Consider the following 23,063-nt stretch of genomic DNA (forward strand, 5'->3'; position numbering starts at 1 on the left):
ATGAGCTCCATGCAGCAAGGCAAGAGGGGGACGAGGCACCTGGAGTTACTTCACCAGATTCACATCCCTCTCAGGTCAGCAGGGAGGTACAAGTGTGTCTTATAAGGGGTGAGGAGCAGCTGCCTGCCACATCTGGGGACTCCTGGTGTGGACAGTAGCTCCAAAGCTCCCCTGCCATTGATGCCAGCGTCTCCATCATCCCCGATGACAAAGGAGGGTCCTGCAGCTGTGCAGGCGGCCCTCAGTATGCTGGGGCCCTCCAGGTCTCAGGCAGCCAGAGGAAGACTGCCAAGGTAATCCCAAACCACAAGGAGCAAGGTCAGCAGCCTGCCTCCACCTCAGCTGACTGAGCAGGAGGAGCACCACATAGAAGCACCCAGAAAAGATTTAAGAAGAGCACCTAGATGCACTTTGGGTTCACATGGAGTCTGCATGGAAAGTGTTGCATTTGGTGTCACACAGAATAAAGAATTACTATTGTGTCACAACATCTTCCTCCTTTCATTAATGCCCTTTGGGACGTCATTTAAACCCCTTCTCGGTGAAGGGGCTGGAAATGAGGGACCAAGCCACGAGTGTTCAATTCTTCAACCTTGCCAGTGTGCGATATGCACCTGGGTGCCCAGCCATGGAAGGTGAAATGAAGGAAGGCAACAACAGGGCTGCATAGAGGTAAGGCTTTATTGCAGTGGCTACCAAAGGTAGTAACGTTCATAAGAAACATGAATGTATAAGGGTATCTCATGCCTCCCTTGCACGTATCTCATTGCGCCTTTCCTGCTGTCCCTGGGGGCTTTCATCTAGCTCTGCCTGGGCATTGTCCTCCTCCACATCCTCATCATCAGAGGTGGCATGACGATCCATGATGTCCTCATTGGACAACGTAACCCCCCTCTGTAGCATCAGGTTGTGCAATGCACAGCAGACCACCATGAATCGCAAGAACCTTGCAGGATAGATCCTGGCACTGGAATCTCATCTTCAGGAGAGTAATGGCCTGCTCAATAGTCGCTTGGGTAGTCCTGTGGCAGGTGGGTTCCTTACAGGCATCAGTAGCCATGTCCTCAGTGAGTAGCCCTTGTCTCCTAGTATCCATCCCTGAAGGCATGGGGGATGGGGAGCAGAAAAGCTCTGGCACCTGGGACTGCTGAAATATTTCAGCATCATGGTTGCTTCCCGGGAACCACGCACAGACCTGAAGGATCCATTTGCAGTGGTCGCAGACCAGTTGCAAACTGAGCAAGTGGAAGTTGATGAAAGCTGCTGGCTCATTTGCGTGAGACTTGATGACCTCATGCAAGCAGTCACAAGAACACAAGAAATAGGAGCAGAAGTAGACCACATGACGCATTGAGCCTGCTCCGCCATCCAACATGATCATGACCAATCTTGGGCTTCAATTCCGCTTTCCTGTCTGCTCCCCATATCCCTTGATTCCCTGTGAGACCAAAAATCTATTTATCCCAGCCTTAAATGTATTCAATGATGGAGCATCTGGAGTACAGAATTCCAAAGATTCAAAACCGTTTGAAGTAATTTCTCCTCGTCTCAGTCCTGAATGATTGGCCCCTTATCCTGAGATTGTGCCCCCGCGTTAGATTCCCCAGTGGAAACAATCTCTCAGCTTTTACCCTATCAAGCCCTTTCAGAATCTTGTATGTCTCAATTAGATTGCCTCTCATTCTTCTAAACTCCAGAGAATATAGGCCCAATTTACTCAGCCTCTCAACATAGGACAACCCCCTCATCCCAATTTTATTAAATCTTCGCTGCACTGCCTCCAATGCAAGTATATCCTTTCTTAAATGTGGAGACCAAAACTACACACAGTATTCCAGATGCGGTCTCACCAAAGCCCTGTACAGCTTTCATAAGACTTGTTTATTCCTGTACTCCAATCCCCTTGTAATAAAGGCCAACATGTCATTTGTCTTCCTAATAGCCTGCTGCACCTGCATGTTAACTTTATGCGTTCCTCATACGAGTACCCCCCATACCCCCAAGTCTCTCTGAACATCAACACTTAACCAGTCTCACATTTTAAAAAAAATATTCTGCTTTTCTATTTTTACAACCAAAGTGTACAACTTCACACTTCCCTACATTATATTTAATTTGCCATCTTGTTGCCCGCTCACTTAGCCTGTCTGTATCTCTTTGCAGCCTTGCTATGTCCTCCCCGCAGCTTACATTTCCACTGAGCTCTGTATCATCAGCAAACCTAGATATATTACTCTCTGTCTCTTCATCCAAGTCATTCATATAAAGTGTAAATAACTGAGGCCTCAGCACTGATCCTTGCGGCACCCCACTATTCACTGCTTGCCAACTTGAAAATGCCCCATTTATGCCCCTCTCTGATTCCTGTCTGTTAACCAATCCTCTATCCACGCTAATATATTACCCCCAACACCATGAGCCCTTATCTTGCCTATTAATCTTTTATGTGGCATCTTAATGGATGCTTTTTGTAAATCCAGGTACACTACATCTACTGGTTCCCCTTTATCTACCCTACCAGTTACATCCTCAAAGAACTCTGATAAATTTGTCAAACTTTAGTAAAACCATGCGGACTTGTTTTAATCATACTATGCTTTTCCAAATGCAACGTTAAGACTTCTTTAATAATAATCAGTCGATCACACCCTGCACCCAGGGGAATCCAGCACTGGCCCCAAACCCTATAGCCCTCTCAGCTTGACTGTTTGAATCAGTGCAATAGCGCCGATATTTGCTTGCCCTCTTGAAAAGGGCATTGCTGACTTCCTTGATCCACTGATGCACCGGCAGACTGCAAGATCCCACACATATCTCCAGTGGATCCCTAGAAAGATTCGGAGACATAGAAGTTCAGTGCCATGGTGACTTTCAGTACCACTGGCATTGGGTGTCCATCAAGTCCCATGGGGCTCAGCTTGTCCTGCATCCCAGCAGACAGATCAGTGATGGCTTCCTTGGAGAGTCGGTGTCTTGGGAGACACTGCTGCTCGGACATCTGCAGGTAGTTGAGCCTCGGCCAATAGACATTGTCTGCAGGGAAGCTAGTTCTGCACATAGAAGGCTGTTGGTGTGCCCCTCTGTGCCCTTCTCCAGCGTCCCAACCCCAAGGCTGGCCCTCATGTTGGCCCCAAGGATGCTGATGTCCTGCTACCGGTGCCTGGACCTCCCTCCCTCTCTGCTCTGCTCCTCCTCCTCCTCCTCAACGGGGGCCCTGAAGCCAGAGTGAATGAAACTCATGACAAGTTGCCTCTCCCTGTGTGCAAGGTCTTTACAGCCAATGGCTCCCCACTTCTTCCCCTCAGTTGTCACCTCAGAGCAGGCACTTCCTGATGGGACCCTGGTATGCCTCCCCCACATTGCTGGCACCTTTGCCCCCATTCCTCAGACAAATTCCCTTTGCTCCCACTTCAGAGACCAATTCTCTATGCTCTCCCACATCTACCCTCCCTGACAATCAACACTGCCTCACCTGATGACTTCCCTTTGCTGCCAGAACTGAGCTTCCACCTTCTTGTTGCCTCCTTTTAGCAGGTGAGGCTCTAAAGGCTCGGGGTACCCGTGCACCATCAGCTAAATGCAAAACAGAGAGTAAAGCTGTTGTCAACTGGGCTCTTAAATACCTTAATTACCTTCTTGCTGTGTGGATGTGCAAAGTCTGCCCTCCATGCCAGCTGCTGACAGTAAAATACAGACGACGTCACAATGTTGGACTTGCAGTCAGATGTCTTCCGCCCTGATTTTATGCCCCCTTCCCCGCAGCCCCCCCCCCCCCCCCCCCCCACCCCCCCCGGCCTCTGTTCCTGTTCCCATAAAATTCAGGCCCACTAGTCACATCCTGCCAATTTGAATACCTAGCCATTATCCCTATTTTCTGTCTCCTATCACCTAACCATGCCAATAGGTTACCTTCAATTCAATGCACACTCATTTTTGTTAATAATTTCTCATGGGGGACCTTATTGAATGCCTTCTAGTAGACTATATAAACAACATACATTGAAACTCCCTTATCTAGCACTTTAGTTACCTCTCCAAAAAATTCAACTACGTTTGTTGGACATTATTTATCCTTTACAAACCTATGCTGTCTTCCTTTGATCTGTTCATATCTAAACATGCATTTATATAGGACCTTGAACGATGAAGGCACTTCACAGAAACTAATCAGGCAAAACCTGACCCCAAGCCAAAGAAGGACATATTAGGACAGCTGACTGAAAGCTTGGTTAAAGAGGTGGATTTTAAAGAGGTCCTTAAAGATGTGAGGCAGTGGGAGTTAAGGAAGGGATTTCAGAGCGTAACTCCTAGGTGGCTGAAAGCACAACCACCAATGGTGGGGCAAAAGGAATGAGGGATGTACAAGAGGCCAGAGTTGGAGGAAATAAGAGTTCTCAAGGGTTGTAGGGCTGGAGAAGGTTCCATAGATAGGGAGGGGTGAGTGAGGGCATGGAAGGATTTGAACATGAAGGATGAGAATTTTACATTTGAGGCATTGGGGCACGATGTAAGCACTGGATTTTAGGTATCCTGACAAATATCTACCAAAGGACCAAACAGATCCTTAAGTCCCTCACTTTGACTCTTAACTAAGGAACCTGCTGGGATTTACCACCCCGTTTAAATCTAATGAGTGATGCCTAAATCAGCTCACCGACCTGTCTTACATCACCCAGTTCAGACTGAATTGAGTTTTATACCCAACCCTGGATTGGGATACCCACAAGCTGCTGGATGAATGAATTAAACCTGTCCTGCCACAGCATCAAAAAAGATGTCAGACAGCAAGCCATGCACCGATAATTATTTATTGACTGCAAATTCACAACTTAAATGTAGCCATGGTCATCTAACAATTAATAATCACACAGAGTCCTGGGGATGCCTTTGAGGCAGTTGAGCATGGATTTCTCAAGGATGCAAGATTCTCTTTCTCCATTTCTGATCTATCAATCTTCCTCCCATCAAGGTGTTGATGACTCCATATTATGTAGCCATTTTAAGCTAAAACTCAATTTTTAGAGGAAATTTCAAACATATTATTGGGCAAGCCCCCTAAAAATCTTAAAAGCACACTTCAGGCAATTTACAGGGCACCTTTCCTATACCCAGGAGCCAAAGTAGGGGAATAGTTGAACGGGACTTGATGTAGGATAGGATCTGAGCAACATAGTTTTGGATGAGCTGAGTTAAAGGAGGTTGGAGGATGGGAGGCTGGCCATAAGAGTGTTGGAATTGTCAAGTCTAGAGGTGAGAAAGGCATGGATGAGTGTTTCAGCAGCAGATGGGCTGAAGCAGGGTGCAGAGACAAGTGATGTTCTGGAGGTAGATGTTTGAGGATTTTGTGATGGAGAGGCTATATGGTTTGAAGATTCACTCAGTGTTGAAAAGGATGCCAAATTTATTAACAGTTGGCTTCAACTGAAACTGTGGCCATGAAACTGTGGCAGTTCCTTCACTGTCGCTGGGTCAAAATCCTGGAACTCCCTTCCTAACAGCACTGTGGGTGTACCTACCTCACATGGACTGCAGCAGTTCAAGAAGGCAGCTCACCACCACCTTCTCAAGGGCAATTAGGGATGGACAATAAATGCTGGCATAGCCAGTGACGCCCACATCCCATGAATGAATAATAAAAAAACAGGATGGAATTGGTGGTGAGGGTACAGAATTAGTGGCGGAAGCAGGAAGACATGGCTGTGGTCTTCTCAATGCCTAACTAGATAGAACTGTGGCTCATCCAGGGCTGGATGTCGAACAAACAGGTTGGCAATGCAGAGGCGGTCAAGGGGTCGAGAGAGGTGGTGGCGGGGATAACCTGAGTCTCATCAGAGTACATTTGGCACCTGACATTCACTTGATGTCACTGAAGGATAACATGTAGATGAAGAAGTAGTAGGGGTAGGGGAATGCAAGGACAAATCCTTGGGACACTCCAGAAGTAATGGTGCAGAACGGAAAAAAAGGCACTGCTATGGATGCTCTGGCTACAACTGAATAGGTAAGAGTGGAAGCAATTGAGCGCCAATCCCACTGAGCTATGCTTTGTGGGAAAAGGGGGTACCAATTTTGGAAGCAACAACATCTTTAAGGAATTTGAAGAGGATTATGATAGGCTTAGATGAGGTAGACAAGGGAAAACTGTTCCCATTAACTGATGGTACAAAGACTAAGGGACACAGATTGAAAGCTTTGGGAAAATGATGCAGGAGGGATGTGAGGAAGAATCTTTTTACGCAGCAAGTGGTAATGACTTGGAACTCGCTTCACACGAGGGTGGTGGAAGCGGAGACGATCAATGATTTCAAAAGGAAATGGGATGGACACTTGAAGGAAATAAACTTTCAGGGCTACAGGGATCGAACGGGTCAATGAGACTGACTAGATTGCTCCGTGGAGAGCCAGCATGGACTTGATGGGCGAAATGGCTTCATTCTATGCTGTGAATGACTCTAACTATTCCAATGCTTTCTGGCCAACCTTCCACCTTTCACTCTCCATAAACTTGAGGCGTTCAAAAACTCTGCTGCCTTTATCCTAACTTGCACCAAGTCTCCCGTTCACACAACATACCTGTGCTCGCAGACCTCCTGGTCCAGCAACAACTTGATTTTAAAATTCTTATCATTATTTTCAATTCCCTCCCTGACCTAGCCCTCCCTATCTCTGTAACCTCCAGATGCGTTTGGTAGTGTTATCACGCTGGATGTGGCGGAGGATTTTCCTTTAGATCTGGACGCTGGTGGGGTGGAAAGTGAGGACAAGGGGAACCCTGTCGCGGTTCTGGGAGGGAGGGGAAGGGGTAAGGGTAGAGGTGCGGGAAATGGGCAGGACACGGTTGAGGGCCCTGTCGACCACAGTGGGGGGGATTCCTCGGTGAGGAAAAAGGAAGACTTATCAGAAGCACTGTCATGGAAGGTAGCATCATCAGAGCAGATGCGTCGGAGACAGAGAAACTGGGAGAATGGTATGGAGACCTTACAGGAGGCAGGGTGTGAAGAAGTGTAGTCAAGGTAGCTGTGGGAGTCGGTAACCCTCCAAGATATCTGTGCTGCTCCAAATCTGGCTACTTGTGCATTCTCAATTTCAATTGCTCTCCCATTGGCAGTTGTGCCTTCAGCTGGCGAGGATCTAAAGCTCTGATGTTTGCTCCCTAAGCCTCTCCACCTCTACCTCTCTCTTCTCCTTTCAGACTCTCCATCAAGCTTTAGGTTACCTGTATGAATATCTGCTTATGTGGCTCTGTGTCAGGTTTTGTTTGATAATGCTCCTGTGAAGTGCCTTGGCATGTTATACTATATTAAAGGCGCTGTATAAATGCAAGCTGTTTTTGAGATTGGTCGTGGTTTGCGATGACAGAGGGGTCATGGGTGAAATGGGGGTGCAGGGATAAAGCAGGTAGAGGAATATTCATTATAAGCCCACCAACTCCCACGGCTACCTCGACTACACTTCTTCACACCCTGCCTCCTGTAAGGTCTCCATACCATTCTCCCAGTTTCTCTGTCTCCGACGCATCTGCTCTGATGATGCTACCTTCCACGACAGTGCTTCTGATAAGTCTTCCTTTTTCCTCACCGAGGAATCCCCCCCACTGTGGTCGACAGGGCCCTCAACCGTGTCCTGCCCATTTCCCACATCTCTACCCTTACCCCTTCCCCTCCCTCCCAGAACCGCGACAGGGTTCCCCTTGTCCTCACTTTCCACCCCACCAGCCTCCAGATCTAAAGGAAAATCGTCCGCCACATCCAGCGTGATAACACTACCAAATGCATCTTCCCCTCCCTTCCCCTGTCAGCATTCCGACGGGATCATTCCCTCCTTGACACCTTCGTCCACTCCTCCATTACCCCCACCACCTCGTCCCCTTCCCACGGCACCTTCCCATGCAATCGCAGGAGGTGTAATACCTGCCCATTTACCTCCTCTCTCCTCACTATCCAAGGTCCCAAACACTCCTTTCAGGTGAAGTTGTTATTTACTTGTACTTCTTTCAATGTAGTATATTGTATTCGCTGCTCACAATCCTCAATGTAGAGGAGACCAAACGCAGATTGGGTGACCGCTTTGCGGAACACCTCTGCTCAGTCTGTAAGTATGACCCTGAGCTTCTGGTTGCTGGCCATTTCAACCGCACACTGCTCCACCCCCCACCCTCCCCCCCCCCCCCCCACTCTCACATTCACATCTCTGTCCTGGGTTTGCTGCAGTGTTCCAGCAAACATCAATGCAAGCTCGAGGAACAGCATCTCATTTACCAATTCGGCACACTACAGCCTGCCAGACTGAGCATTGAGTTCAATCATTTCAGAGCATGACGGGGCCCCCCTTTTTATGTTTAGTTATTTTTTCTTTTTTATTTGGTTATTTTATTTTAGTTTTTTTTTAGTTTGTTTAGTTTGTTTCTACTGTGCCTACCCACTGTTTCTGTTTTTTTTAATGTTTGTGCTTGGAGTGCTTTGTGCTTTACAGTCTATTCACACCCTCTCTGTACTAACGCTTTGTCTTTCAGCATACCATTAACATACTGTTTTCCTTTGTTCCATGACCTTCTGGTCAGTTATTCTCTGTGACCCACTGTCCCATCAATGCCTTCTCTTTTGTTATCTCTTGCACCACCCGCCCCCCTCCCCCATCCCCCCGCTTTACTTGCTTAAAACCTTTTACATTTCTAATATCTGTTGGTTCTGATGAAGGGTCACTGACCTGAAACGTTAACTCTGCTTCTCTCTCCACAGATGCTGCCAGACCTGCTGAGTATTTCCAGCATTTCTTGTTTTTATTTTATATTAGAGGAATGTTTCTGCCCAGTCTGTGCTGGCACAGTAGAATCCCTGCTTGATTCTTTTTTTTATTTGTTTGTGGGATGTGCGCGTTGCTGGCTAGGCCAGCATTTATTGCCCATCCCTAATTGCCCTTGAATTGAGTGGCTTGCTCAGCCATTTCAGAGAGCAGTTAAGAGTCAACCACATTGCTGTGGGTCTGGAGTCACACGTAGGCTAGACCAGGTCAGGATGGCAGATTTCCTTCCCGAAAAGCCATTAGTGAACCAGATGGGTTTTTATGACAATCGACGATGGTTTCATGGTCACTACTGGACGAGCTTTAAATTCCAGATTTATTAATTGAATTCAAATTTCACCATCTGCCGTGGTGGGATTCAAACCCATGTCCCCAGAGTATACTAACCTGGGCCTCTGGATTACTAGTCCAGTGACATTTGTTGATTGAAAAAAAGATGTGGAAGGGGCAACAGTGGGGAAAATGCTTATACACAATCAGCCATATTCTTAACTATACTGGCATCAAAGGAAGTGACAAATCTATGTTTTGTCTGTTTGATAAAGGAAGGAGTTGCATTGATATACCAACTTTCAGTAGCCTAGGACATCCTAAAGCACTTTACAGTGAATGGAGTCCTTTTGTTTTGAAGTGCATCCAATACTATAATGTAGAGAAACACAAAAGCCAAACAATACACAGGAAAGTCCCACAAACAGCAATGAGATAATGATCATATCTTCTGTTTTAATTTTGTTGGTTGAGGGATAAATTTGGGGGATAAACTCCCCTGCTCTTCAATTAATGCTGTGGGATCTTTTACACCCACCTGAAAGGGAAGACGGGGCCTCAGTTTATCATCTAATTCAAAGGACAGCACTTTTGACAGTGCAGCACTCTTTCAGTACTGTACTGAAGTTCCAGCCTGGATTATATACTCAAGTCTCTGGAGTGAGACTTGGGGCTGAATTTTCGCCAAGGAGGCGGGAAACAGAAGCCAGATTTGTTTTTGGGTCAGAAACCCGCCTCCGGTGGGAAACTGATTCAAGTTCAGATTTTTACATGGGGAATCCCTTAATTGATATGGAGACAGCTTTCCTGTCCAATTTGTGCTAGTGGGAATGAGATCAGAGACGGGTCAGATAAAGTGTTGGACTCATTTAGACTCCCACAGCAACCATCACTGAGGCTGCTGGTTTTCCTAAGGGAGAGATCTACAGTTTGTGCCAGAGCCTTCCACCGCACCAGAGGGAAGTGAGATCTCACAGGGGAGCTGGCGGCTTGGCACTCAGGGCACTCATCGATGCCGACCTGGAACTAATGCTGGATATCGTGTAGGAGAGGTGTGTGTTCCTCTTCCCAGAAGTAGCAGGAGGAGGCCACCTCGTCGTGCAGCATCACCTCTGTTCAGCATCATCTCCCTCCACCTCCTCTTCCTCCTCCTTTCTCATCTCTTGCTCCTGCTCTCCCCTGAAGGGTTGCCCCCTTCCAGGGCTTCATCGTCTTCAGGATCCACACCTCTTTGGAGGGCCATGTAATGAAGAGCGCAGCAGACCACCACAATAACCGAGATCTTTGCAGGAGGGTATTGGAGGGTAGATAAAAGGGAACCAGTAGATGTTGTATACTTGGATTTTGAAAAGGCGTTCGATAAGGTGGAGACAAAAGGTTAATAGGCAAGATAAGGGCTCACAGAGTTGGGGTAATATATTAGCATGGATAGATGAATGCTTAATGGACAGGAAGCAAAGATTAGGCATAAACGGGGCATTTTCAAGTATGCAGGCAGTAAATAGAGGAGTACCACAAGGATCAGTGCTGGGGCCTCAGCTATTTACAATCTATATGAAATAACTTAGATGAAGAGAGAGAGAGTAATTATCTACATTTGCTGATGATACAAAGGCACGTGGAAAGGCAAGATGTAGGGAGGACACAAAGAGGTTGCAAAGAGATATGGACAGGTTAAGTGAATGGGCAACTAGATGGCAGATGGAGTATAATGTAGGGAAGTGTGAAGTTATACACTTTGGTCATAAGAATAGAAAAGCAGAATTTTTTTTTGAAGTGTGCAATTTGTAAGTGTTGATGTTCAAAGAGACTTGGGTGTGCACAAAGTTAACATGCAGGTACAACAAGCAATTAGGAAAGCAAATGGCATGTTGCCCTTTATTGCAAGGGGATTGGAGTACAGGAATAAGGAAGTCTTTCTCCAATTGTACAGGGTTTTGGTGAGATCACATCTGGAATACTGTGTGTAGTTTTGGTCTCCACATCTAAGAAAGGACATACTTGTATTGGAGACAGTGCAGCGAAGGTTCACTAGAATGGTCCCTGGAATGAGGGGATTGTCCCATGATAAGAGACTAAGTAAATTGGGCCTGTATTCTCGGAGTTTAGAAGAATGAGAGGTAAGTTGCAAAACAATGTGAGGCAGTATTTTTAGCTATCAGAGTCATTTACGGCACAGAAGGAAGCCATTCGGCCCATCGAGTTCATGGCAGCTCTCTGCAGAGAAATCCAGTCAGTCCCACTCCCCTGCTTGAGCCCCATAGCCCTACAAGTTTATTTTCTTTAAATAAGAACAAGCTTATGCATGCTTGCTGGATAGGGTAGACACAGAGAGATTATTTCCCGCTGGTTGGGGAATCTAAAACATGGGGTCACAGCCTCAGGATAAGGGGCCGATCATTTAGGACTGAGAGGAGGAGAAATTACTTCACTCAAAGGGTTGTGAATCTTTGGAATTCTCTACCCCAGAGGATTGTGGATGCTCTATTGTTGAATACATTTAAGGCTGGGATAGACAGATTTTATGGTCTGTCAAGAAATCAAGTGAAATGGCAAGCGGGTGGGAAAGTGGAGTTGAATCAGATCAGCCATGATCGTATTGAATGGCGAAACAGGCCCGATGGTCCACTCCAGATCCTATTTCTTGTGTTTTTGTGTCCCATCAGATACTCTCAATCATCATCAAAGTGAGGAAAGGTGTCATTGACTGTGCTATCAAGCAGCACTAACTCATCAATAACCTGCTCACTGATGCTCAGTTTGGATTCTGCCAGAACCATTCAGCTCCAGACTTCATTACAGCCTTGGTCCAAACATGGGCAAAAGAGCTGAATTCCAGAGGTGAGGTGTGAGTCAACTGCTACCCTTGACATCAAGGCAGCATTTGACCAATTATGGCATCAAGGAAATCTAGTACCTTTAAAGTGCATGGGAAACATGGGTAAAACTCCCCACTGGTTGGCAGGAAGGAAGATGGGTGTAGTTGTTGAGGGCCAATCATCTTAGCCCCAGGACATTGTTGCAGGAGTTCCTCAGGGTAGTGTCGTAGGCCCAACCATCTTCAGCTGCTTCCTCAAAGACCTTCCCTCTAATATAATGTCAGAAGTGGGGATGTTTGTTAATGATTGCATTTTGCTCAGTTCAATTCACAAGTCCTCAGATAATGAAGCAGTCTGTGCCTGCATGCAGCAAGTCCTGGACAACATTCAGGCTTGGGCAGATAAGTGGCATGTATCATTTGTGCCACACAAGTGCCAGCAATGACCATCTCCAACAAGAGAGTTTAACCACCTTTTCTTGACATTCAACAGTATTACTGAATATCCCACCATCAACATCCTGGGAGTTACCATTAACCAGAAACTGAACTGGACCAGCAACGTAAATACTGTGGCTACAAGAACAGATCAGAGGTTGGATAGTTTGCAATGAGCAGCTCACCTTCTGATTCCCCAAAAGCTATCCACCATCTACAAAGCACAAGTCAGGAGTGTAATTGATCTTGCCTGAATGAGTGCAGCTCCAACACTTAAAAAGTTCAACACCATTCAGGACAAAGCAGCCCACATGATTGGCACACCATTCATCACCTTAAATATTTACTCTTTTTACCACTGGCGCACAGGGTTGCAGTGTGTACCATCTTCAAGATGCACTGCAGCAGCTCATCAAGGCTTCTTCAACAGCACCTTCCAAACCTGCAACCTCTACCACCTAGAAGAACTATGGCAGCAGGTGCATGGGAACACCACCACCTGCAAGTTCCCCTCCAAGTCACACACCATCCTGAGTTGGAACTATATTGCTGTTCATTGTTGCTGGGTCAAAATCCTGAACATCCCTACCTGACAGGACTGTGGGAGCACCTTCACAAGGACTGCAGCGGTTCAAGATGACGGCTCCCCCCAACCTTCTCAAGGGCAATTAGGGATGGGCAATATATGCTGTCCTTAACAGTGATGCCCACATCTCATGAATGAATTAAAAAAAGAATTCAAGGTGTGCTACAACAGTATCATCACCTGCACTATCATGCCAAAAAGTGCTTCAGAAGTGCCATTAAAAAAAACCAGAGAAGAAAATATTATGAGGGGTGACCAAAAGCTTGGTCAAACGCGGAAGAGCTTAGGGAGCAAATTCCGGAGCAGGGTGCTTATGCAGCTGAAGGCACAGCCACCCCGTCGTGGGGCAAAGGCAGGGGGATTCACATGAAGCTCCCTTTGGCTGTGCCTTTTGTACACCCTGCTTAATTCATCACTGACAGCTCACTTTCCATCTCTTCAATTGCAAAGCATCTACAGAAGGCATTATATAAGGGTAAGTTGCAAAACAATGTGAGGCAGTATTTTTAGCTATCAGAGTCATTTACGGCACAGAAGGAAGCCATTCGGCCCATCGAGTTCATGGCAGCTCTCTGCAGAGAAATCCAGTCAGTCCCACTCCCCTGCTTGAGCCCCATAGCCCTACAAGTTTATTTTCTTTAAATAAGAACAAGCTTATGCATGCTTGCTGCAAAAATAAATCCATAGCTGTCACATTGTCTTCTTCCCTCTCTAAACTGATAAAAAACAAATAAACATAAGAGAAAAAAACAGCAAAATTTAAATTGGGGACCATGGGACATGCAATATTGAGATGTAGGGTACCGGGGAGGAGGAACTTGCAGCCTGTGTTGGAACTGACTGTCCTACTAACAGCCCTTTCTCAATCTTTTTCTCTCTACATTCACATGAAGTGAGCGGTAAGGGCATTCTTAAGATTCCCAACTTGGTTGGACATTTTTCTGAAGTTTCATTGCATATTTCCTGGCTCACCTGCACCCCTTTACCCCAGTCACACCATTGGCTGCCTGATACATCCATCCTCACAGTGTCGATTGGGAAGCAAACAGATTCTTCATCACCTGATTGGATGAGTCTTGACTATTAGTCTTTTTTCCTATCTCCAATATTTTTAGGATTAATAAATGAAAGTGTTAAAGAAAATGAAAAAAATACAGTATTTTTAATGCCCAATGATTTTTCTTGCAGCAGTGTATGAGAGATTAATCCTTAATTCCTGGAGACTATAAAGCAATCAGGATATAATGATGTCACGGTTATGTTACTGGACCAGTAATCCAGAGAATATGAGTTCAAATCCTGCTATGGCAATTTGAAAATTTGAATTCAGGTTAAAAAATTTGGAAATAAAAATCTGGTATCAGTAAAACTGACTGAAGCAGTCAGAATATCATAAAAACCCAACTCATTCACTAATCCCCTTTGCGGAAAGAAACCTGTTATTCTAACCTGGGGATTGGCCAAAATGTGCCTCCAGTTTCACATTAATGCGGTTGACACTTACCTGCTCTCTGAAGTGGCCTAGCAAGTCTTCTGTGTCACTAGGCAACTAGGGATGGGCAGTAAATGCCAGCCTTACACAAATTCCAAGAATTTTTCTCTTAAATTCTGGAGGGTTGGCAAATTGTTTCCCAATCAGAAGGTGGCCTATCAATGAAGGTAGCATACCTCCGATTCCCCATAGGGCTGCCCCTCACCTCACCTCAGGGATGGATTCCCAACAGAGAACCCTTCACCTTTCCATCAACTGGGCTGACCACCTGATGGAAGGATGAGACAAAATAGTCCATTACTTCTTTCTCCAAGGGATTGTGTAGCATATCTTTAATGCCAGGCTCATTAATATATCAGTGGCTGCATCATTTGGCTGCAATCAGGATTTCAAATTGTGCAAATCCACTTAAAGGCAGCTCATTTACCAAGTTTTATGCCTCTGGAAAATTGGTCAAAAAATTCTGAAGTCTAACGGTATGGTGTCAAGGACCTAGATGATAGGATAGTAGGGTATCGTGGATATGTAGAATATGTAAGATACACTGCAGCAACTCATCAAGGCTCCTTCAACAGCACCTTGCAAACCTCTGACTTCGAGCATCCAGTAGAACAAGGGCAGCAGACACATGAGCACATCACCACCTGGAAGTTCCCCTCCAAGTCATACACCATTCTAACTTGGAACTTCATTACCTTACCTTCACTGTCGCCGCATCAAAATCCGGGAACTCCCTCCCGAACAACACTGTAGATGTACCTACACCACATGGACTGCAGCGGTTCGAGAATGTGGCTCACCATCACTTTCTCATGAACAATTAGGGATGGGCAATAAATGTTGGCCTTGCTAGTGTTACCCGCATCCCATGAACAATATATAAAAAATTATAGTTATGTAGGGTACCATGAATATATAGACCAGCATGCATATTATATACAAGATACCATAATTACGTGGAGTCAGTTGATATTTAGGGTAACGGATATGTAGACTTCTGTGGATATCGAGGATAGGGTAGATATATAGGATACGATATTATGTAGGGTATTATACATATGTGGAATACCATGGACATATATGCCATAGATATATAGAATAGTATGCTATATATAAGATATCATCATTATGTTGACTATATTGATTACTTAGGGGACCATGGGTGTGTAGGGTACCCTGGATATTGTGGTTATGTAAAATACCAAAGATATACAGGGTACCAAGGATATGTTGGATATGAAGGATATGATAGTTTTGATGGGTGCTATGGATATGTAGAATATCACGTATCATTAATCACTCCCTGCCAAAGACCATTCCAGGGACATCCACCTGAGGAGCATAACAGAGTGGACCACAGGGGAGTGCACAGAATGATGCATAGAATAAAAGTGAACAAAAGGATCCAGGATGGACAATTAGGAAGTTGAGACATCAACCTTCAGCAACTGGGTCACAGGATGAAGATTTCACGGGACCTGCTTTGAAAAAGATTCTCACAGTACATGGAGCATATATGGGCTCTGGGGACAGTCTGCAAGAATGTGCAGCAAGCAGCATTAAGAACAATGGGATGATAACTAGATTTGCAGCACCCTGGCAGCTCTAAGTTAACCTGTAGCAAGGACCGACACCACAGAGGCTGTAAAGGCAACTTCTGCCATGGATGGATCATAGGACCATAAAAAATAGGAGCAAGAGTAGGCCATTTGGCATGTCGAGCCTGCTCCACCATTTACACAGATCATGGTTGATCATCTACTTCTATACCATTTTTACCCACTATTGCCATATCCCTTGATGTCATTAGTATTCAGAAATCTATCGATTTCTGTCTTGAACATGCTCAATGATTGAGCTTCCACAGCCCTCTGGGGTAGAAAATTCCAAAGATTCACACCCTCTGAGTAAGAAATTCCTCCTCATCTCAATCTTAAATGGCCTACCTCTTATTCTGAGACTGTGTCCCCTTGTTCTAGACTCACCAGCCAGAGGAAACATCCTATCCACATCTACCCTGTCACGCCCTGTATGAATTTTGTAAGTTTCCATGAGATCACCTCTCATTCTTCGAAACTCTAGAGAATGCAGGCCTAGTTTCTGTAATCTCTCCTAAGACAAATCACCATCCAGGGATAGTCTGGAGAACCTCTGTTGCACTCCATTAATTCAAGAATATCCTTCCTTAGATAAGAAGACCAAAACTGTACACAGTCCTCCAGGTGTGGTCTCACCAATGCTTTGTACAATTGAAGCAATACATCTTTACTCCTGTATTCAAATCCCCTTGCAATGAAGGCCAACATGCCATTTGCCTTCTTAATTGCTTGCTGCTCCTGCATACTAGTTTTTAGTGACTCATGAACAAGGACACCCAGGTCTCTTTGGAAATCAACACTTCCCAACCTCTCACTATTTAAGAAATAATCTGCCTTTTTGTTTTTTCTACCAAAGTGCATCACTTCAACTTATTCACATTATATTCCATCTGCCATGCTCTTACCCATTCTCTTAGCATGTCCAAATCCCCTTGAAGCCTCCTTGCATCCGCCTCACAACTTACACTCCTTCCTAGTTTTGTGTCATCTGCAAATCTGGAAATATTACAATTGGTCCCCATATCCAAGTCATTTATATAGATTGTAAACAGCTGTGGCCCCAGCACTGATCCTTGTGGTACCCCATTAGTAACAGCTTGCCATCCTGAGAATGACCCATTTATTCTTACTGTCTGTTAACCAATTCTCAATCCATTGCACTATATTACCCCCAATCCCATGTGCTCTAATTTTGTTTACTAACCTGTGTGGGACCTTATCAAAAGCCTTCTGAAAATCCAAATACACCACATCCACTGGTTCTCCTTCATCTATGCTACAAGTAATATCCTCAAAAAACTCTAACAGGTTTGTCAAATATGATTTCCCTTTCGCCCAATCCTATCATTATTTTGCAAGTGTCCAGTTATCTCATCCTTTATAATAGATCCCAACATTTTCCCTACTACTGACATCAAACTAACAGGTGTGTAGTTCACAGTTTTCTCTCTTGCTCCCTTCTTAAATAGTGGGTTTCCAGTTTGCAGGAACCTTTCCAGAATCTATAGAATTTTGAAAGAGAACCACCAATGCATCTACTATCTCTATAGCCACCTCCTTCAATACTCTGGGATATAGCTAATCTGGTCCAGGGGAATTATCAACTTTCAATCCAATTAATTTTTCGAGTACTACCTCTTTATTGATACTATTAATCTCAGTACCTCATTATTACGAGTCCCATGGTTCCCTAGTATTTCTGGGAGATTTTCTGTGTCTTCCTCCATGAAGTCTCTCCACCATTTCCTCATTCTCCACCACAAACTCTCCAGTCTCCACCTGCAATGGACCCACATTCGTCCTTGCTAATCATTTCCTTTTCACATACCTAAACAAGCGTTTACAGCCTGCCTTTATGTTTCGAGCTACCTTAGATTCATAATACCTTTTCCCTTTCATTATCAGTTTCTTGGTCCTCCTTTGTTGGACTCCAAATTGCTCCCAATCCTCGGGCTTACCACTTTTTCTGGCAACCTTATACGCCACTTCCTTTGACCTAATGCAGTCCTTAACTTTTTCTGTTACCCACAGTTGATTCATCTTTCTTGCTGGGATTTTGTGTCTTAGAGGAATGTATATTTGTTGTAAACCATGTAACACTTCTTTAGATACTAGCCATTGCCTGTCTACCGTCAAATCTTTTAATGTATTTTCCCAATCCACCATAGTCAATTTGCCCCTCATGCCCTCAAAGTTTCCTTTGTTCAGATTTAAGACCCTAATTTCAGAATAAACCATATCTCTTCCAAACATAATGTAGATTTCTATCTATTGTGATCACTATTTCCTAATGGCTCCTTTACAGCACGGTTATTAATTAGCCCTTTCTCATTACATAATAGTAAATCTAAAATAGCCTGATCCCTAGTTGGTTCTTCAATGTACTGTTCCAGAAACCCATCTTGTACACACTCCGGGAATTCATCCTCCATAGCATCAGGGCTAATTAGGTTTGCCCAATCTATATGTAAATTGAAGTTGCCCATTGTTACTGTATTGCCCATGCTACAGGCAGCTTTAATTTCCTGATTTATACCGTGCCCAACATTATCACTACAGTTTGGTAGCCTATGTGAATGAATTTCTCACAATTGGAAGAGTGTACATTCCATCATTTAAACAGCGACTCTACTGGTGTAAACCTGTAGTCTGTTGGGAGAGTGTACATCTCATCATTTAAACAGGTGGACCACAGGTGTAAACCATGGTCTTTTGAGGGAATGTACATCCCATAATTTAAACAGGGGGACTGCAGGCGTAAACCCATGGCCTTGGGAGAGATTACATCCCATTATTGCAATGTGAATTCTATTTATCTTTTATGCTTGGTGACCCAGTGTGGGAATGCAATTCGAAGTGAAGGACTATTAGTGCATGAACCCACGTTCCCTTGGATACACACAGGCTTGTTCCAAACATAACAAGAAAACTAAAATATTATGCTTTTAATGTAAACTTCAGGCAAATACTACGGATGCTGGAAACCAATTAGCATGCCAGAAATAAGTATTGTTCACAGTAGGAGTACTGTGTGTCCGATAGTTCAAGCTGCTTATCTGGCACATTGATTGAATTCCTCGCTGGAGCTGTGCAGTTACTGGGAAACAGGAGTATTAATCAGTCATTTCCCCTTCTTTATCAATTAATATTTTTTCTGTTGTGTATTTTGTCAAGTGTAGTTTAAATATGACTGAGCTTATGACATGTTAGTTTGGTAGTGGTGTGTGGTACAAATTGTGGTTTCCTTTAAGATATTGCCACTTGTGCTTTAGCGTAGTCAGTTATAAGAATAAGTTGCTTTAATTGGTTGTGTAACTGGTGTATAAACAGTGTCCCAGGATGGATTTAGAGTTTTTACAGTTTGAATTAGACGATTACCCGGTCATTACCTACCAGTTTATGAGTGTCCCACTTGCGTTTATTTTTTACTACCTCTCCATCACAGGACACCTTTCTTTGACTGCAAGGTAAGTGTGCCTAAAGTTTGTCAGTAATGAATAATACCAAGCCCTGTCTTTTAAGCACTAAAGGTTCTTAATTCCATCCCTTACATTCTGATGTTGTGAACATATACATTTTTAGTGGGCGACAAGGCAGATGAAACATTTTTGGTAGGTTGAAGTAATTTAGCAATAGCTAATTGTGTTTGTTGCTAAGTAAATTGTCTGGTTGGCAAATTGAATTAAAATCTTATGAGATCTCATTATATTGGAATGGAACAAAAGGAAGTTGAGTATTTTCTCACTTTATTTTGCAGACATACTGTTACATTTGTTAATCTCTAGCTTGAGTATTTACAGATCCACAAGCAAAGTACAAAAATGGAGTTAACCCTGATGAAAGGACATCAGTCTGCAATGTTAACTCTGTTTCTCTCTCCACAGATGCTGTCTGAACTGCTAAGTATTTCCAGCATTTTCTGTTTTTATTTCAGATTTCCAGCATCCACAGTATTTTGCTTTTGTACAAAAATGGAGTTGTGAAGAGAATCGAGAATAATCTGCTGAAAAAAATATAGCTTGGTAGACCATTTCTTTCAGTCTTTGCTATTATATAAGATAGACCGAGGAATTTAAGGAGCAAACAAAAATAATTTTAATGTGAGTGTAAAGTAAGCCCTAGTGTTGAGCTGTTTCATTTATTATTAAGAAAAACAAAAAGAAAAAAAGTAATATTTTTGTCACCTGTTTTGTGTCAGCAGAGATTTGATTACTGTGAAATTGTTCAACGATTCTAAGTGCTTTAAGTATATAGTATAAACTACAAGAACATCTGTGCCATTTCTTATGGTGAGTCAATGATACAGACTGTCAGTAACATTTGGTTATTTAGTTAGCTCTATTGATACAATAGCACATTGGTTATTTTTCAAATTAGTTGATTAGTTGAAGAAAAACAAGTGGTTAAACTTTCAAGGGCTTTATTCAAATAATGTTTGTTTTTAAATAGAGATTTTCTGTGCGAGAGAAAACAAACATCGATCTATAATCTGACATACTACTGGTTACACACATGTCGTAGCTTCAGTTTGTGTCTCGGCTAATATTTCAATACTGCCGGTGGTGCCGTCTTTCAGGTGAAACCTTAAACTAAGGCCCCATCTCTCAGCTGGACGTGAAAGATCCCATGGCAATATTTCGAAAAAGAGTAGGGGCGTTCTCCCCAATGTCCTGGCCAATATTTCTCCATCAACCAACATCACTAAAACAGATTAGCTGGTCATTATCTTATTGCTGTTTGTGAGATCTTCCTATGCACAAATTGGGTGCTATATTTCCTACATTACAACAGTGAATACACTTCAAAAAGTATTTCTTGGCTGTAAAGCACTTTGGGACATCTAGAGGCTCTGGAAGGCACTATATAAGCACAAGTCTTTATTTCCTTTTCAAGTTATGAACACTTGACACACTATGAAGCTTAGAAACAGAAACAGAGACAGAAAGAAATAACATACGAATATATGAATTAGGAACAGGAGGAGGCCACTGGGCCCTTCGAGCCTGCTCCGCCATTTAATAGGTTCATGGCTGAACTGATTATTCCATATTTCCACCTACCCCCAATAACCTTTCACCCCCTTGCTTATCAAGAATCTATCTACCTCTGCCTTTAAAATATTCAAACACTGTGCTTCCACCACCTTTTGAGGAAGAGAATTCCAAAGACTCACAACCCTCTGAGAGAAAAAATTTCCCCTCATCTCTGTCTTAAATGGGCGACCCCTTATTTTTAAACTGTGACCCATGGTTCTAAATTCTCCCACAAGAGGAAACATCCTTTCCACATCCAGCCTGTCAAGACCCCTCAGGATCTTAAATATTTCAAATTCCAGCGGATACAAGCCTAGCCTGTCCAATCTTTCCTCGTAAGACAGCCCGTCCATTCCAGATATTAGTCTAGTAAACCTTCTCTGTACTGCCTCCAACACATTTACATCCTTCCTTAAATAAGGAGACCAGTACTGTACACAGTACTCCAGATGTGGTCTCACCAATGCCCTTTATAACTGAAGCATAACCTCCCTACTTTTATATTCAATTCCCCTCATAATACATGATAACATGCTATTAGCTTTCCTAATTACGTGCTGTCCCTGCATACTAACCTTTTGCGATTCATGCACTAGGACACCCAGATCCCTCTGCATCTCCGAGCTCTGCAATCTCTCACCATTTAGATAATATGCTTCTTTTTTATTCTTCCTGCCAAAATGGACAATTTCACACTTTCCCACATTACACTCCCTTTGTCAGGTCTTTGCCCACTCACTTAACCTATCTATATCCCGGGTCCTGATGGACTTCATCCTAGGGTGTTAAAAGAAGTGGCTAGTGCGATAATTGATGTGTTAGTTTTAATTTTCCAAAATTCCCTAGATTTGGGGAAAGTTCCGTTAGATTGGAAAATAGCAAATGTAACTCCTTTATTCAAAAAGAGAGGCAGAAAACAGGGAACTACAGCCAGATAACTTAACATCTGTCTTAGGAAAAATGTTAGAAGCAGGAATACAGCTTCAGGCAGAACTACCGGATCATCCACTTCACAGACTGTGTATTTAAGTTCCATTTATTCTGGACTTTAATCCAACCACCAAATCTATTTTTCCTCCTGTACTCTATTTGTGTGTGTATGATTCTCATATGAATGTGCAGTGTATTTTTTTAGTATTTTTAAATTGGGGTTAGAGCATTAAGTATTATAAACTTACTTACTTAAACTTGTTTAAACTCAAGAAAACCTGTCCAATTGGTTCTTTCACAATCACAGTAAAGGTAAAAAGGTAAAACACTCACAGAGGTGGTAAGCACAATCACTGTTTAAAAGGAATAAACCCTGTTGCAGTCAAATAAGAGGAAGGGGCAAGAGGGGAGCCTGCGAACCCCTCCTCATCTGGCCGTAATAGCATGTATTCCGAAGGAGTGTTCCGAAGAAGGGTCACTGACCCGAAACGTTAACTCTGCTTCTCTTTCCACAGATGCTGCCAGACCTGCTGAGTGATTCCAGCATTTCTTGTTTTTATTTCAGATTTCCAGCATCCACAGTATTTTGCTTTTATTATAGCATGTATTCATATGTATGTGTGGGTGTATGTGTGTGTTGGCCTATGAGTATGACTCTGTGTGGGTGCATGTATTTGTTTTGTTTTAGAAAAGTTAATTGATAACAATATACCAATGTGCACAATTAAGTAGTAATTTGTGTGGGTCTAATTTAAAGAACAGAATTTGTGATATCTCTCCAGATATATTTTCCTTCTGTTCGGAGGAGTTCTTATGGCAATTGTTTCCATGGGACCTTATGCAGTTCTGGTGTTCATACCTGCTGTTCTGTCAGTGATACTCATACACTCCCTGGAGCCCAGAACTGTTCACAAATGGACCTTCCTCACTCAGATGGGATGGCAGACACTCTGCCATCTCTGGCTACACTACAAAGACTATTATCTACAAGAATCAACAGACATTAAGTAAGTAGCTTCTAAACACTTGTTTACCAATGCCATTGGGGATTAATTGGTCCATATTCAGTCTAATGTTGCTCTCACCTGGTTTTAGA

General features: G+C 43.6%; 1 protein-coding gene across 4 annotated transcripts in view; it reads left to right on the top strand.

The window, feature by feature from the left end:
- mboat4 (membrane bound O-acyltransferase domain containing 4) overlaps window positions 1–23,063 on the top strand; it is a 76,277-nt gene that overhangs the window by 44,056 nt on the left and 9,158 nt on the right. For 2 of the 4 annotated variants that reach the window (XM_068030423.1, XM_068030421.1), the window contains exon 2: window positions 22,750–22,974. In XM_068030423.1, coding sequence (XP_067886524.1) covers window positions 22,781–22,974 — 194 coding nt within the window. In that variant the 5' untranslated portion in view covers window positions 22,750–22,780. Of the gene's footprint in view, window positions 1–19,102; window positions 19,472–20,205; window positions 20,294–22,749; window positions 22,975–23,063 lie in introns of those variants that run through there. The other 2 variants (XM_068030422.1, XM_068030420.1) reach the window with 2 other exon arrangements.

The sequence above is a fragment of the Heterodontus francisci genome, chromosome 4 (assembly GCF_036365525.1).
Source record: "Heterodontus francisci isolate sHetFra1 chromosome 4, sHetFra1.hap1, whole genome shotgun sequence".
NCBI lineage: Eukaryota > Metazoa > Chordata > Chondrichthyes > Heterodontiformes > Heterodontidae > Heterodontus > Heterodontus francisci.